The sequence below is a fragment of the Penicillium solitum genome (genome assembly GCF_028829755.1).
Source record: "Penicillium solitum strain IBT 25940 chromosome Unknown utg000005l_segment0_segment0, whole genome shotgun sequence".
Classification (NCBI taxonomy): domain Eukaryota; kingdom Fungi; phylum Ascomycota; class Eurotiomycetes; order Eurotiales; family Aspergillaceae; genus Penicillium; species Penicillium solitum.
The window spans coordinates 2697160-2714345 of NW_027072125.1; the positions used below are offsets into that span (position 1 = coordinate 2697160).

Here is a 17186-nt window from a genome sequence, read left to right on the forward strand (position 1 = left end):
AGGAGCTAAGGATCGCCGCCTGATGAACAGTCCCAGAAAGTCAACATAGGTTTACATGGCAATGAATATCTCCAGGTAGATCTACTTAGGATCAATATCAAACCACACATATAAAGCGGATTAAAAATGGACGGAAAGTAGTCTTAGAATACTCCTCTGGATACTGTGTATGCCCTTCAGATGGTTTGCATCTTTGTATTGTTGAAAAATGCAAAATGGCAGTTGTCGCCAGGCAGAATTGTTTGTAGTACGTGTTTGATCTTTGGTTTCTTGCAATAATAGACAAGCCTGCCGTAATGGTCGGTGCAGCCTCCCTTTAGTTTGTGTCTGATTAATTGCCCCCAACATTTTCACTCCATCATCCATACACTCCCTCGAACATTCTGACAGGTTTCTCTCCAAGGTCCCTTTCTAATCGGTGGCCTTTATGCTCCTTACCCAGTGTTTTATGTTTTACAAAGAAAGGAGATCAGTTGGATATGGTTTGAAAGCTGTTTGGGGGATTTAGGAGCCGATAGACCCTTTTATGAGCCTATTGATGTGGTTCATAATCATCGAGTCTTCATGGTCATAGGGAAACGCCTCAAGGCGGGAGTTGACTATAACTAGATAGCAGATTGAATAGTGCGTATATCCTTCAGCGCTGTGTCCACAAAATGTATCGCAATTCGTCTTCTGTCCTTGCCCTCAAGCACAATTGGCTCCTCCAGATCTTCGTTCTCGTCGTCTTTCTCATCTAGGCATGTCAAAAATCTTTGAACCAGATGGCTCATTTTGGCCCCAGCAGCCACTGGCGTAGTGGTCTCATTCATGTAGACGACGGTTCGCTTGATAAGCTCAGGGAATTTGGTATAGCCGTCTTCTTCGACCCTTCACTAAATGACCCAGAATCAATCCACTATTTTTTCCAATCTATAGGGACGTAGCCAACTAAACAATATATGAAATTTGTATGGAGCACGCCATCCTAGAGGTCTGAAGGTGTTTCTGGGTTTTTAATACCCTCCCACCATACTATTTAACCATAGTATTGGACAGGAATTAAATCACACTTCCATGATAATTTGGCCGATTTCGGCTGCTGTACTGCGTGGGTCTTGCGGCTTAAATCTCCGAACCCCAGAAAATTTGGGGGCCATCTCACAACGGCTCTATATTGGGACTTCCATTCTTGAAGGCAAAGAAGAACAATGCCCAAAACTCTAGCACGGTCACTCAAACAGTTAACCAAAAACAGTGGAGAGCAAAAGCAAAAACATACAACAGTGAGGATTCGCTGGTGGTCACCCACCCAACTACTAACTCACCGGCGTGTGGCTTGAGTACGGCTGAGCGGACGGGAAGCCCTATTTTCCACACCCTATGGTCGTATGTACTTGGTTTAACTATAATGAGAGATATATAGCACAAGTTATGCCGCTGGGGTAAAAAGGACTGCCATACGGAGTAGATAGGGTAAGAAATGGGTGAGAATCACCCAAGTCGCGCGACAACCACTTTAATACCTCAGTTAAACAAGAAACAAATTTTATTGGGAGATCGGTTGCATTGTCTTATCGCGGAGTTCACAAGTTGCGCGAGGTTTAATACCACCACGGATGTGGGCGCAGAACCACTATAGAAGATTATCAGTCGACTATTCTTTTCGGCATTGGTGATTATGCCGAAACTCACTCTTCGGTCACCATTTTGTGACACCGAGCCTTGGAATCGGTAATTCTTCGGTGTAAGACATGGGAGGATGTAGAATTTGCAATGAACGATATACAACATATATAACACAGTGCTTTATGGTCGGATAACTAATTATTACGACAATCTCATGATGCGTTCTTTAGCTCAGGACGAAGTATGCAAGTAATCAGTGGGATATATTACGATATCAACAAATTATCAATACGCGCTATTCCTACATAGTCTGCAAATTGGGTATAGTGTGCGCAATAGCCGATGCCTCATCTCCTACTTAACCAACTGCATTTAAATCTATGCGCTTCGCCGGATCAATTTTATGGAATTGCCTTCTTTAGTCACCATATATCATGCAACAGTCTTTGTGTTGTAAATACTACGACCAAGGAGATGAGGAAACAAGGAACGAATCATGATATATTCAATCCTAACAAACAAGCATTTATGGGATGGCCCTGCACTTTGATCCAAGAATGCGAGGAAATCAGGCCAGAACGATCCACCCGGACCTTATTGGTTCCGGGTTTATTGCAGGCCACAGCGTTCAGCCATCTGGAGGATCTACAAGATCAAAAGTAGATTAAGCTACATTATTGGGTGTGCTCTGTCCCACGGGAGTTATGTACTTGGGTGCGGGTCTACCCGCTTTTCGGTGCCAAGGTTCGGAACCAGCCTCAAGAGTATCGATGTTACGAGAAATGGAAAAATCTTCCATGGATAACATTGAATCATATAGTTGGGCTATCCATCCAAGTTGATACTGGGACATGATATATGAACCAGCGCGGCTATATATGACGGAAAGAAGTCTGTTTAACCCAATCGCAACCTCTTCCTTTACTGAGCGGTTAGACTAAAGAGCGAATGGACTAAGTACAGTAGGTTGAAGCGTTGAAGAAGCAGAGTCGGATATTAGTGAAAATTGCGGACATAAACATTGTAAGGTCGGAAGACACGTAGGTTCAAAATTGCGCGAGACAAGGTTCAATTAGAATCTCGATCTATTTCTCTTCGCCTTTGCTTCCATCTCGATTCTAAATTAAAGTACAGGTCTATCAAAAGACAGACCCTTTGCTATAAATAGTCGGGTACAGTTGTGATAAATGTGTGGTAAACTTACTGTATAACATTACGCGTTGCGGGCCCACTTAAATCAGTCAGTCCACGCGTTGAACTTGAGCCCAGGTGTCGTAACCATGAGATTCGTGATATATATGACTGCAATGGTGATATATACGTTATCAATGGAGGAAAAACGTGGTATGTGTGAGCGAGGGCTAAAATAGCCAACATTGGGATCCCCAAGCGAATTTCATATTGCTTCGGATTTACGGCCCATTCTGAAATGTTACACGTCGTGAAAGATAAAATAATAATCTTACCTGTCACCGACTGGATTTCTCCCCGGACTGAAAGTTGGTTGGACACGCCATGCTTGATTTTCGGTGGGTGAGACAATCCCGATCTCCTCTCATCCTCATTTGTCACGTTTCAGCCACCTTGCCAATCACGTTAACAACACTATCGGAGATCGGTTTAAAAATCGAATGTTCGTTCAAAGTCTTTTCAATTACAACATACCCCCACTGTTGAACTGCGACTCACCCACTGTTATCAGCCTCTCAAATTAGACGTGCCCCTGATCCCTCGCCATAATTCCATCTGAATCTATTCAGCGCCCTGGGCGCGAGGCTTCGGTCATGTTCACTTCACCCAACGGCAATGGGACAAATGGGAGCATCGGAAGTCCAGGCGCGTCACGCGACCGCAACTGGTATCAAGTCTCAGTCGACCAGACCACGGGTCTACCCGACGTTGATCCGGTCGTGTTGCCCAAGCTCTCGCCTCGCCTCGAAGATGCAGAGGATTTCGATGATTGGTACGACGAAGTGGTGCACATTTTAACAGACCACAACCTGCACCTCTTGATCGATGCAAACTTGCCCCGCCCGTCGCGCAGTGATCCCGCCAGACAACAATGGCACGAACTTTCGTGCCAAGTCGCCAGATGGCTCGAATTGAGCGTAAGCAACGAGTTCTATCTTGAGATTCGCGCTCACGGCAATGATGTGTATCTGGCGGACGCCTTTATGGCGAATACCAAAAAACACTTCAGCGGTAAACATCACAGGGCTCTGAAACCTGCTATGATGAGATTTCTCAATATCCGACGAGCCGATTTCGATAACACTAGTGACTTTATTGCTACACTGGAGGATAACTTCTCTGTCGCCAATGCTCGGGGGGCTATGTTTACGCCTTATCTTGCTCTCTGCCTTATGCTTCAGGAATTATCCACTGTTTTGGCGCTTGAGGCCTTTATTGATCTTAAAGAAAAAGAGCTCTACGCCATCAGTGATCCTCAGCTGAACATCACTGAAGCTCGCTTCCACGAAACTTGCAGTACTATCATCAACCATGTGAAGCGAGCAGGCATTGACTCGCTTTCTTAAGAGCCTCTATCATTATCTATGTTCAGTATCACGGTCATGTCTTTCAATGTCTTCAGCACCTTTTATGTCGGGATTTTAATGTTTATAACTTCTCATTTTGTGAAAGCCCCATGGTATCAAGATTTTTTCACTTCAGGAGAGCTCCATAACAGAAGATATTCCAGGACAAAGGCAAAAATATCCATCTTCATCTCTGGTAAGAATTGTCAGCCCCTTCTCACCAGAAGACGTGTAATCCACGCCCTATTGCGCGACATATGTAAGTTACGATGGTGAGAAGCTCTAAAATCCCTATCAACTATATGAAAAACCAAGACAAGAGCCATCCCATTGCCATACTTGAAGATGATCATGGTATCCCCCATTTGGCCGTGCTTGACCTAGATCGGCACATATGATTGGGTAGATCACGATCTAAACACTTCAAGGTTCTAAGGCAAATCAAGCTGACCGATGTTCTTCCTAGTTTGTTTTGTCAGGTGAACTTTAATGGCGCGGCAAGAATTTCTCCAAATCTGCCCAGAATATCGTATTATGATTCCGAGCTGAAGTTGATAACGCGTGCCCTGCCGGTGGGGGGGTCGACTGGAACACCTATGGTAAAGCCTCGACTTGACCGAGCAGATTTTCAATATCAATGACAAACCTAACGTTTGTTCCTCCTAATTTTGGATGCCGTATATACTTTTGAGTCATTACGGTGAGGATGATATGACCGTTTGCGCGTAGAAATGCGATCAGTGCTTACCACCTACCTGTCCTACGTTTTGTTTCATCTTCGTATGAATTGTAGTTTTTCCCTTCTAGCCCATGGGCAGCAACGACAACGACACATAATGTGTGCTAATCTTGGATTTTCAGAACCTTAAAGTGAAGCCTGATTTTTTGCTACTTGTAGACGTCATTACACAATCGGCAACTTTCGTCTTGCCTTTATCTCCTCTTTTTGCTCATTGTTTGCCTCCTGATTTATACCATGAGGTAGAGAAGATGTGTATCTCTTCTAGCTGTATATAGCTCAGAACATGTTGTACTACTGGCCAGTTAAATCAATAGCTTCTCCATCAAAGAAGAGTGCATGAATAATTCAGCGTGATATGGCTGAAGAGAATTTGCACCACGTAGTCCGTCCAGGCACTCTGCCAGCCCCACATAAGTAGAGCATTAGCAAAATCCCAGTACTCTGAATACCAACCACACCGGTTCCAGTCTATAGTAACGACCACATTTCCATCTTTTATCATAATATTTTGAGGCTGGAGATCAATATGCCGTTTTGGTACCCTCTTTTCATGGACTTCGATGAGAGCCGTGTTAAAGTCACGCTTAGAATTGAAGAGTATTTTGTGGGAATGATAAAAGAGTTCCTAGTTATGTGGAGTGTTTTGTCAGTGATAAAACTTATAAAGATGTACCTAGGTATCGTAAAGCCTTCCGGGATCCTCAATATCACGATTAATTGGACCGTACGTACAGTATGCGAAAACCTACGGCATTGGAATCCCTATATTATGCGCCGACAGAAATAGTGTAACTGTAAAGGTTAAAGGATTCTACAGCTAATTCCAGCACGATATATTATGTTCATGATTCCTAACAATCATAAAAGAGCGATACCCCCCCCTGGCAACAATTCTGTCCATGTAGATCCTGTTGATCTTTTTCCACTGGTATTTCCCCCGTATTTTAGCACCTTATTACTGTAGTTGCCAAGGGGGGTAGAGCAACAGCAAAATGTACCGATTCCTACCATGTACTCTAGATAAGACCCAAATTCTACAAAGCTTTTCTTCGTGAGATAAAAGAACTGTTCTATCACTTAGGTGATAACGGAGGTGAAGCATCAGGACTTTAGCAATTCCCATATCATACATCTTTGATAATTAGCTGGCAAGGGGTGGGGCGTCGGTTATCTAGCCCCTCCGTATTAATTTTGTCTATGCAAATCATGCCGATCAGTTTGCGCTAGTGATCTAATATTTTATAAACAACTGGGTATGGAGTACAACGTGCCACCCACCTAGGAAAGCTTGGTCTTAATTATATTTACCATATAGGCTCGATTATTCTTTTTTGGATGAATAGTTATCCTTATAGAAAGGCCGCCATTAATTGAACTTTCGGCAATACATAGGGTTATAGAGTATCAAGTATTCCATAGTAAATGCATTCTAGAGCGTAATTCAAAATTAGCTCAGGCTTGGCGGACAGAATTATCAACGAAGGGGGTATTGCAGAAACTTAAAAAGCGTCATGTCTCAGAATCGTGATTTAGCCACGTGTGCGGCGGGACAGGGCGGCTCATCGGATGAGCCCTGGGGCGGTTCAGCAATTGACTAATTTACCCCTGGGCTCTCCGCCTCCACCTGAATGGTCAGATTTAACCCCAAGGTTTCTTTTTACCCCTGTCATCTGTTGATAAGTTAATAAATTAATCTTGATCTGCTTACATATTGAGATTAAATTATCCCCCTTTCTCTTAAAAGGTTATATTACCTACAACATATTGCTATATACGAGACCATTGGCACGGAGATATATAGTTATACTTTATGTACATGTAAGACCCCGATCGGCCTAACTGAAAGTGGTACCACTTATAGTTTGATTTTTCACACACTCTATTCGTATGTAGATTAAATAAAATGGTAAGGAATTTATAGCTCTACTAGTTAGTTAGCAAGTATAACTAACTAGTTAAGTGTTTTAGAAACCTTAGTTTTCAGGTAGAAAGACCCCGTAGGAAATTGCTTTACCAATAAAATTCTCGTTATCCGATGGGCCGGTGTAGAGCTCCGCAAAGCCCAACCCAACCCACTATGGGCCCCCATTAAAGCCCATTGAAAGGGGTTCAACCGGCATCTTGTAATCGGTATACAATATTGTATTCTGACCCTTTTACTAGTTATTTAAAATTCAAATTTAGTGTTTATAATAACAGTAGCTATATATAAGATATATTTTAATTCAAAGATAATCCGACTAGTAGAGGTCGACATACTATAAAAAAGGTTATTTTATTGCTTGATATATATTTAGGATCTAGATAGGAGTACTAGGGCCCAAAGCCCAGCCCATTTGCGGGTTGGGTTGGGTTGGGCTATGGGCTTTATGGGCTTTGCGGAGCTCTAGGCCGGTGTGACCCGCCATACACATGAACTCCACAATTATGGCTGGCTGAGAACACCGAACTTGATAATGCGATATACACCTGTGAAACAAACAAACTGAGAATGCGACTGCGAAAAATATGTCCTAAGCTCTGCGACGAAGCCATACTGAAGATTCCGATTCCGATTCCGATTCGAAATCATCTCCACTGTAGGGGCGGGACAATTAGGGTCATCTACGGAGTAGGGACAGGACAATTAGGGAACAATTAGGGAACAATTAGGGAACAATTAAGGAACAATTAGGGAACAATTAGTGAACAATGGTGAAACATCTTAGTCACTTGTTAAGGCTTCAAAAATCGAGAAAGTCAATGGGAAGCTAAGCGGGGCGCAGGATAGCGCCAAAGCCAAAAATGTTTCATGGGCGGGATATTGATATGGCTGCATAGGAGTGGAATGGGAGGATACGTTCAATTGACCCCAAAGGATGAAATTTATTCCACGTGTCCAGGGCAACTGTCAATATTTTAAGTTGGTTTGAATGCACCGTTCTTCCGATTTGGACATGTATGTGTTTCAACTGCAGCGATCACCTACATGTAGTCACCTATGTGACTCTCTGGACCCACATTCCATTATCGCACTGGAGGCCAAGCGCAAGTCCCTTTTTCAAGTCCCTTTTTCGGTGTTTCTACGAAGATATTGGATAACTTTATTCCCTATTTTCTGATGTTTGAACCATTTCAAGTGTGCGAGAAAAGCCACGACAGAACGAACATTTGGGTGATTTCAGGCGGACCAACCTTGGAAGATTGGATCCAGATACAATGATCCAGCTGAACCATGGGTCCAATATACACTAATGGATACTAAACCATGGTACACGCCCCCAGATTGAGATTGACAGTAATTTCCAAGGCTCCGAGGTTCATTGGAAGGTTCAACCGAGCGAGCGTTAGACTAATTTGGCCCCACTCTATAGATGGAGGGTTTGGCCCCAAATTTGGCCGGGCCAGATTGCCCCCCATGTTTATCTAGGCAATCTCCACTCTCATTTTTTGACTCCTTTATGTATCTCCTTCCCCTCTCTGTCTAGGTGAAGCTCTCATTGCAATCATGCCGGCCAAGCCAGAGGAAGCCATCTGCAGTATCTCGGCTCTTGCCACGCAATTAGGCAACCAGATCTCGGTGCACATGCTGAATTACCTCAGCACCACCAATGACCTTCCCGACGGATTTCGAGAACTTTCCCATACCTTCCTCGACACCTGTCGCATGCTATGGGCCATTGAAGCTGGAGTGACAGAACTAGCCGGCGCCAATCGCTCCCTGCCCGATGTTATAATTGAAGAGGTGGAAAAGAAATTCGTCTCCACATACCGGGACTTCCAACAACTTGACAAGATCATTTTGAAGCTTGTTCAGTATGAACATCGCGGGGCACTGGGAAAGCTTCAGCGAGGATGGAATCGGCCAGGCCATGAGCTCAATCGCATTCATGAGTCGCTGAAGAAGACCACCGAAACTCTCCAAATGAGTGGTATGGCCTTCCACTGGTCGCTCGGAGACGCCCACCCGGAAGAATCCGTGGGTATTGGATACGCTGGCCTAGCGGCCGCGCTCGATCGCGTATCCAAAGGCCGCTCCGTGATGGGCATAAACAAGGCCAAGTCTATCGAACATGAGCGATCCTCATCGAGTCAGCATCAGTCGCCTGATTCCATGCGGTCGACGCCATCTGTGCCCCCTAAGGAATCATTTACCGCATCCCGACTCAACCAAGGCATTCGTCAAGAGGCCGAAACTATCACGGATGACATGTCCTCGATTCTGTCCCTGAACGGTTTCCTGAGCCCCCAGTCTCGTGAGACCGCGAAGACCCCGTACTTTGATCACCGGGAACTGCCGCACCGGCTGGCCAATCAAAACCCAACAGCTTCTGCTGAGGAGATCAGCCTCGGTTGTTCAATTCACGATGCCGCAAGCGCCAATCTAACGGAGACTCTGCTTGCACATGGCATCAATATGAAAGAGGAGACGCGTGATGGCACAACGTTACTCATCGAAGCGATCCACAAACGCGCACCGCTGCAAGCCATCGAAACCTTGCTAAATTCTGGTTCCGATCCCAATCGCAAAGATGACCACGGCAAGACCGCACTATGCGAAGCTGTACAAAGTGATCAGCCATCTATCGTGACAGTCTTATTAAACAAAGACGCGAATCCAAACCTGCCAGGACCCGAGCACGTCCTCTGGTCCGCTGTCCATCGCCCAGGCTGCTTGCGCATCCTGCTCGCGCGGGGCGCCGATGTGAAAAAGACCCCTGGTCTTATGGAGCAAGCGACAGGTGTCAACAATATCGATGCCGTGCGCGTCCTGCTGCAGGCGGGTATGGACCCGAATTCCAAGAAAGATGGAATATACACACCGCTCTGCTCCGCCATCCGCGATGACCGCCCCGATCTTCTCACCTTGCTTCTCCATCACGGTGCTGACCCCAATGTGATGGCATCTGAGTACCCGGCCTGGAAGTGCATCACCCATAAACGTCTTCATTTCCTCCCAGACTTGTTGGCAGCCGGCGCAGATCTCCGCAAGCCACCAGGTATTATCGAGTGCGCCGTGCAGGAAAACTATATGGAGGCTCTGCATTGGCTCGTGCACCAAGGAAGCGCCAATCCAAACGACCGTACTGTGCAGGGCCACACTGCCGTGACCACTGCCATCCGGAAGAACCGTCCAGAAATGCTAGAATGGCTATTGGCAAATGGTGCCGATCCCAACCTACGCGGCAAAGACTGGCCAATATACATGGCGGCTCAATCGCCGACCATGCTACGACTTATTTTGCCCGGTATAACCGATCTTTCCGCACACAAGGGTGTCATGGAGAAAGCAGTCTACGCAAACCAACTAGAAAACGTCAAACTACTCATCGCAGCCGGCGCCAGCGTAGAGTGGAAGAATGGCGGCGTGTTCTCGCCACTGACAACAGCCCTGCGCGAGTGTCACTGGGTTATTGTGCGCTATCTTCTGGACGAGGCTGGTGCCGACCCCAATGCCCCTGGTGAGCATTTGCCACTCGTCAAGGCGATCCGGAGATGTGACGATGGTAACTTTGCCATGATTGAGTTGCTTCTCGAAAGGGGCGCTGATCCTAATAAATGCTACCGTGACTGGAACGCGATTATGCAGGCCATTGAGGACCGCGATCTTCGGTTGTTGCAGCTTTTGATTGAGAAGGGTGGTCAGGTTGATGTTACTCAGAAAGATGAGACTGGTACGACGGTTTTGGATATTGCGAATTCTTCCGGCTGGCCGGAAGGAACTGAGCTTCTTTTGAAGAATGCTCGTCAGTGATTATTTGTTTTCATTTGATATCCCTCTTTTGTATAGCTCCAAGGCATTTTCTCCATAATACCAAGACTTTATCAACATTTATATTCGCGGTAGTAAGATAGTCCGTAATCTGCTGGTATCTCGGTGCTCAAACTTTCTAGTGAGAACGATAATTCGAAGTTTAAAATCAGGAAACTATGTTTTATTTGAAACCCAATGTGAAAACTTTTATTCTACTGTGTTTGGCCTTGACTATCTGAATAAAAATGCATTGTAGCATTACCTTCGCAGTTTCAACATATTTCGGTTACAAGGTTGGGTCCGGCTTTTGTCCTCGAAAACTATCTTGTAATTATTGTGCCTTTGGAAAGCGTCGGTGCTCGATGGCCGACTACTAACATTGTGGGTTGTTTAACTGTGGGGATCGGGCAATGTTTCTACTTTCGGTTGGAAGGAGTGACATCCATGTTTGATCCTGGTCCGCATTATGACGCTTTGATAGAAGTGTGGAGATTGCCATTGTTGGGGGCGGAGTTCATCGCGCGTGAATGTGATGCGCGTAAAACTCGGCTCGCGCCGCACCATCAATGCTCCGCCTATTCGTTCGTCGCATGATCTTTGCTCTTGGCCTCGGGAAACAGGTACCTAATGCTAAAACCTACTATGCGATGCTAGTTTCTCAAACCCCAGACTCTTTAAAAAATAGTCGTGAGTGATCACGGACAGATTGGCTTTAATTAGCCCGAGGTACTTTTGCTCGATCCTTCCAGACTGTTGTTGCAGTGCAGATGCCAAGCTACCTAGTGCTGTTATCTTTTTGATCGAAAGGTCAGTGCGGACATCTTCCGACTCAGTCTAGTCGCGCGACGCTATAGCAGCACCCGACTACGGAGTAATGGTCACACATAAGACACATGCCAAATATCCAGGCTTAGTATGAGCATCGCCAAGACCGTTGTTCAAGAGGGCGTTATCCAAGGGGCCGTGCGAGAAGGCTTAGCGCGGGTAAGGCATCCCGAACGATGAATGCGATAGCAGGAGTGGATTCGTGTGTGGATGTAGAGACTGTTGTATTGGCCACTTAAGAACATCATCTAACTCCACTGAAAATGGTTGGGAAGACGAGATACGAATGTGGAACTTTTTTTCTTTTCCCCGATATTTGTGCCTGACTACGCAGTCCCATAGACGCCAGGGGCCAAACTCCGATTTTTAGTAATTATTGATGCCTACCTAGGTAGTATTACTTTTCCATTGAAAAAAGTGTGAAAAATGACATCACACATAAACAAGCTTTGAGTGTCCCGAGCTCGGACAGATCCCGAGCTCGGCATGCCGAAGTACCGAAACACAACGAATGTTGTACAAGCCTAGTGGGTCTCATGATTGAATCCCGATTTAGTTCGTCCAACAAAATCCGTTCCCTTGAGATTTGAAACTGGTTGTTGAGTGATCCACCGTGTGATCCGCGGAGATAATTTTTTTTTTCACATATACGGCGAAAACTTTCCAATCTGTTGCGAGTATGCACCTCCCAACCTCAAATCAGCCAAAATGGTTCTTGACGATAGGGTGACCCTCAAGGACCGACTCTGTCTGATAAAATGGGGTTGGTACTCAATGTCTATGGCTACTGGAGGCATCGCTGTTCTCCTCTCCCGGACGCCTCACCAATTTACCGGACTTGAGATCATCGGCAAGATCATTTACATCTTCAACTTGGCTTTCTTTCTCGCGATCACAGCATGCATGGTTATACGCTTCATGTCTAGACCCACCGCCCTCAAAGAGTCATTCCGAGATGGCAATGAAAGTTATTACATGCCCACATGCTTACTAGCTATCGCGACTATCATTCTCGGAGCAGAAGGCTATGGAACCAGCGCCTGCGGCCCCTGGCTGCAGGTGGCCCTCCGAATCGTCTTCTGGGTCTACGCCGCCATTTCCACGCTCTCAGCCATATTCCATAACTGGTACCTGTACCATCTAGCCATGGCTAGCCAGCAACCTTTTCCAATCGCCCAGCTACTACCCTCCTTCCCAGCCATGCTTTCCGGCACGATTGCATCATCCATTGCAGCAAATCAACCACGAGACCAAGCACTACCCATTCTCATCGGCGGCGTTACATTACAAGGCTTCGGTTTCATCATGTCTTTGCTCATTTACGCCGAATACCAATACTTCCTTGCCAAACACGGTCTTCCAGAACCGGCTAAACGGCCACAGATGTTTATTGCTGTCGGACCGTGGAGCTTTACAGCCCTTGCATTGATTGGAATGGCAAAGGAGGGCGTGAAAATTTTCCCTTCGCGATATATTATTTCATACGCAGATCCCATGTCTGCCGGAAACGTCACTGTAAGCACTGGTGATATTGCATTAGTGATTGCTTCGTTCTTTGCTATTTTTGTTTGGACTATGGCTTTCTTCCACCTGTGCATCGCTGCTATTAGCGTTTTGGCTTCTACTAAAATCTTTGGAGGTGCGGGGGCTCCCCCCATGTCGGTTGTGTATTGGGGCATGGTATTCCCAAACACGGGATTTATTATAGCTACAATTAGCATCGGGCAGGTGTTGCAGTCACCAGCTATCCTGTGGGTCACTTCGGTTCTGACTGTGTTGCAAGTTATAATGTGGTTGGGTGTGGGAAGTGCTACCATACTTGCAGTTGCGAGACGTCAGATGTTATGGCCGGAGGATGACAAGAGAGGAATTGAAGACGAGCTTTCATGACAAAGGGTTCCAGGCAGTTTGAAATAAATTCGAACGACGTGCCCACAAGGACGAAGAGCTATGTGTGTTATTGTGGAGTTTAGATTGATAAATGAATGTACATTGTGCCATTTTATATAGAGAAGCAAGAAGAGATAATACCTGTTATGCCTCGTTCAACATCTGTTAAGTTGGCAAGGATCGCATTATCAATACTCTACACTAATACAAGAGGTAATAGCCGCCTGTTGCCCTGCAAGAGCGTAGAATGATGACTGAAATATTTACTCTGTATAACATTTTCTGCGATACTGGCCGTCGACCTGAAAGTTAAAATCAATTCCAAAAGGATAAAAGAAAACAAGCTTAATGGGCAGCAAGTCCATGAGTCTCAACTAGATTCCAGTAGGATTTAGCAATGGATCTCCGAGCCGACTTTCCAATTTTGATCCATAGCAAACAACCACTCCAGAAAACCATTCCCAAAACTGCTATTAGAATAAAGGTATTCTGCAGGCCCATGTTCGTGATCATGGGATTGACCGCGTATGCAAAAGCGAAACCTAGCAAAGTCTTGTCAGATTGCTGAAGAATATTAATTGATTTCGGTAAGACGTTTCGACTTACCAATTGTATTACGGATCAGAATAACAGTCACAATTGACTCTCCAGCCAGCTCTTTTTGACTGTCAATAATGTAGGCAATGGCTAGACCAGATCCCATCGGTAGGGTGATGCAGATGAAGGCCATTCCGATGACGACTCCAATCCATGGGATGTGGTGGCTTGCTCCGACACCGTAAAGAATGCACCCCAGAGGATGAGCGACGATGGCAACCAAGAACATCCAGAGACGGTCTTCGGGCTCCTTGATACCGTTTCTTCCTCTGGCCAGCTTGATTGCAAGGATGTCACTGAGCCAGCCGCTGAAGTAGCATCCAATCGAGACTCCTATCACACTGGCGAAGTAGGTAAGACCAATCTGCTCTGTGGTGAAATTATAGGGGGCACCGCCTAGAACTTCCGCTAAGGATCCTCCTAGCACATTGTACCAGGCGAGAATACTTCCCACGAGAAGACCGGAAAATATGTTCGTGGGGAAGCATAGAAGGCGGAAGGAAAGAAGGATTGATCGGAAGAAGTTGAAGGGCTGAGAAGGGTGTCTTAATCCCCACACCTTCAGCTTCTGGGCGTATGCTTTAATCTGATAACTCTCGTCCACAGCGACAGGGGTAATGTCGACACTATCTGGCTCTTTGGATTCGGAGACTCTTTTGCGATCGGTATAGATGGAGGGCTCCAGATCGCTGGTGTCTTTGGGGGAGGAAAACATCGGTTCCTGAATATTGACTTGGCGGAAGAACATCGTCTCTTCAAAGCCAAAGAATGTTACAACGGTGAAGCAGAGACAAATAATGGCCAGGATGTATTGAATCCATCTCCAACCGAACCTCTCAGCAACAAAGCCACCAGCAATAGGCGACATGAATGCACCGCACCACAAAGTCCAGTTATAAATACCCATGTGGAAGCCTCGGTCATGGGCAAAGTGAATATCCGCAATGCAGAGCTCGATCAAGGCTTCCTGGGGTGAAATAAAAATGCCAAGAAGAATTCGATTGGCGTACCATTCACCCACCGACTTCATGTACGCAGACCAGATCTGCAACAGCGATGAGCCCAACATGCCAACCAACAGGACCGGTCGACGACCAAAGTCCTGCGCAAGGTTTTGGGTCAACAAAGTGCCCCAGCCCATGAAGAGATACATGAGGCCATTCCCTGTGCTGAGGTCTGCCACAGAAATACCTGTGTCTTCCGAGATCAGGAGATAGGAGGATGACAGACCACTGATGAGGGCGGCGGCGAAGAAACACCAGGCCATTTGGCAGGCGCCGCTCAGAAACTTGCGGTAGCGGGACCAATTGAGAGGGTCATCGGGATGAGAGCTTGGGAGAGGAATAAGGACGATATCTTCTTGCTCTTTATTGTGTCTCAGGCGCAGGGTGTGGTCTACATCCACCTGCTGGACCGTTCCGGGAATGGGAAGAGGATCATCCATCTTTGCTTTGCTCGAGACGACTCAGCTCTTCAGGGGTACTTATTATATATATTTCTGGGGTACTTTGTTTCGATTGGGGTATCAACTCGAGTTCAAATATAAAAAACAAGAAATGGTCACATTTAATAGGTTTTTCTTATCTGACTTCCCCAACCCTATAAGATACAGTGTTCAATTAACTATAGAGCTTTTCCGAATTCCCTTATCGCACACGGCTGGAAAACGAGGATAAAAATGAGCTAACTCTAACTGATGGCGGCTTTTGTTGAAATCTAACTGACCGTATTACTGGGAGGGAAGCCGCCAAGTGATACCCCCGCAACGCATGGCCGATCCACTCCCCTTTCCATTTAACGTTATCACTCTAAATATGGGTCTCAGTGGTCGACGAGCATAGAGTTGGCTACTATTTGGAGTCAAGTTTAATTGTTAAGATAGGAAGTAACTATCCAGTCGGATTCTCCATTTTCGATTCGACTCCAAACGACGTCTCCCGGTATCCGGGATATGGCCAATCAACATCCATTGCGAAGTATTTGGGGTCACTTTAGTTGGGGTATTTGGGGTTGTAAACAATGCGAAATACTAAGCTCCAATTATTTACACCAGTTGGCTTATCGTCAAGGGAAAACAAGGAAGAACAGAATGATAAATTCGCAGAAAGACGTTGATCTCAGCACAAGAAAACCCCATCTTGATTTAAGGGAATTTTTTCTAATTCAGTAATTGTAAAATAACGTTCATTTCTATATATAACTATTTACTTGTTGGGGAAGTAAGCCTTGTTAAACGTGTCGACAGCGGCTCTTGTCTCCTTCACCAACTCCAAGCACCCGGGAACATCGGAATGACAACAGATGGAGATGGGATAATCCTTGACGGGTAGTTCACAGGTCGATCCATCGATTGCAGGAGCAGTGCATGTTTCCATCTGCTGTGTTACGCGTGTGCGTACCTCGGCAAGATCCCAAGCCCTGAAATAGTGAAAGCAAACAAGATTAGAACATAATAGTGAGAACAAGGCACAAATGAATGACTTACTTCTTTTTGCGCTCGATCAGGAGAGAAGCATCCGTATTGTACTTGACATCCGCATAAAACTCTGCGATGAACTCCAGCCCTAAATCTCTGGCGGCTTGTTCCATACAAGTACCTGGAAGCCCGAACACCTTGACACCCTTGGGGATGCCCTTGAAAACAGCCTTGGAAGTCTCATAGTCTCTACAGCACATACCATAGAGCATCCCGTGGGGCTTGACATGGTGAAGGGGTACTCCTTCCTGATCTAAGAACCCTTTGAGTGCTCCAACTTGGTAAATAGTAATTGCAGTAAGTTCGTCCGTCGAAAGTTTCATTTCACGACGGCCAAAGCCCTGGAGATCTGGCAGGCCGGGGTGTGCTCCAATTTTCACGCCATATTTCTTGCAGCTGCGGACGGTTTCCATCATTATGAGGGGGTCACTACCAATAGAAAGATGTGTCAGTCAAAATAATGGTCTTCAGGTATATTCGCGTAACATTTCCGACCGATTCGCAGTCACAATTTAGGGAGTCGGACAGAGGAAGGAAAGGACATACGAGGCATGAAATCCACAAGCAATATTGGCGTGGTCGATGAATGGAAGCAAGTCTTCATCTGAAGTGATTGTCCAATTTCCAAACCCCTCTCCGAGATCGACGTTGATCAGGGCTTTGTGCTTGATAGGTCCCATAACTGCAGCTGGAAACTGTTGCTCGATTGTTGGGTGAAATTGGCAATGCGAGAGTGGGATGTTTCAAGGATTTCTCAGAAGTCCTTCAATTTTTGTA

The 17186-nt window shown here is 45.9% G+C and overlaps 6 protein-coding genes across 6 annotated transcripts; 3 read left to right on the forward strand and 3 right to left on the reverse strand.

The window, feature by feature from the left end:
* Positions 1-605: 605 nt before the first annotated feature.
* On the reverse strand, positions 606-812 carry N7455_008631 (uncharacterized protein; the record flags this gene model as incomplete). Its single annotated transcript, XM_065605924.1, has 1 exon — positions 606-812. One exon carries the CDS (start codon positions 810-812, stop codon positions 606-608), a length of 207 nt encoding a protein of 68 aa, XP_065460873.1.
* Positions 813-3392: 2580 nt separating this feature from the next.
* Positions 3393-4145, forward strand: N7455_008632 (uncharacterized protein; the record flags this gene model as incomplete). The annotated part of the gene is made up of 1 exon (XM_040962611.2): positions 3393-4145. The coding sequence occupies one exon, from the start codon at positions 3393-3395 to the stop codon at positions 4143-4145; it is 753 nt and encodes a 250-aa protein (XP_040806946.1).
* Positions 4146-8374: 4229 nt separating this feature from the next.
* Positions 8375-10621, forward strand: N7455_008633 (ankyrin repeat domain-containing protein; the record flags this gene model as incomplete). The annotated part of the gene is made up of 1 exon (XM_040962475.2): positions 8375-10621. The coding sequence occupies one exon, from the start codon at positions 8375-8377 to the stop codon at positions 10619-10621; it is 2247 nt and encodes a 748-aa protein (XP_040807086.2).
* Positions 10622-12154: 1533 nt separating this feature from the next.
* On the forward strand, positions 12155-13336 carry N7455_008634 (tellurite-resistance/dicarboxylate transporter family protein; the record flags this gene model as incomplete). Its single annotated transcript, XM_040962472.2, has 1 exon — positions 12155-13336. One exon carries the CDS (start codon positions 12155-12157, stop codon positions 13334-13336), a length of 1182 nt encoding a protein of 393 aa, XP_040807083.2.
* Positions 13337-13681: 345 nt separating this feature from the next.
* N7455_008635 (uncharacterized protein) lies at positions 13682-15386 on the reverse strand (the record flags this gene model as incomplete). The annotated part of the gene is made up of 2 exons (XM_040962473.2): positions 13682-13878; positions 13943-15386. Coding segments are annotated over 2 exons (1641 nt in total), but the record flags the coding sequence as incomplete, so codon positions are not given.
* Positions 15387-16137: 751 nt separating this feature from the next.
* Positions 16138-17110, reverse strand: N7455_008636 (uncharacterized protein; the record flags this gene model as incomplete). Its single annotated transcript, XM_040962471.2, has 3 exons — positions 16138-16351; positions 16419-16838; positions 16956-17110. Coding segments are annotated over 3 exons (789 nt in total), but the record flags the coding sequence as incomplete, so codon positions are not given.
* Positions 17111-17186: the final 76 nt, after the last annotated feature.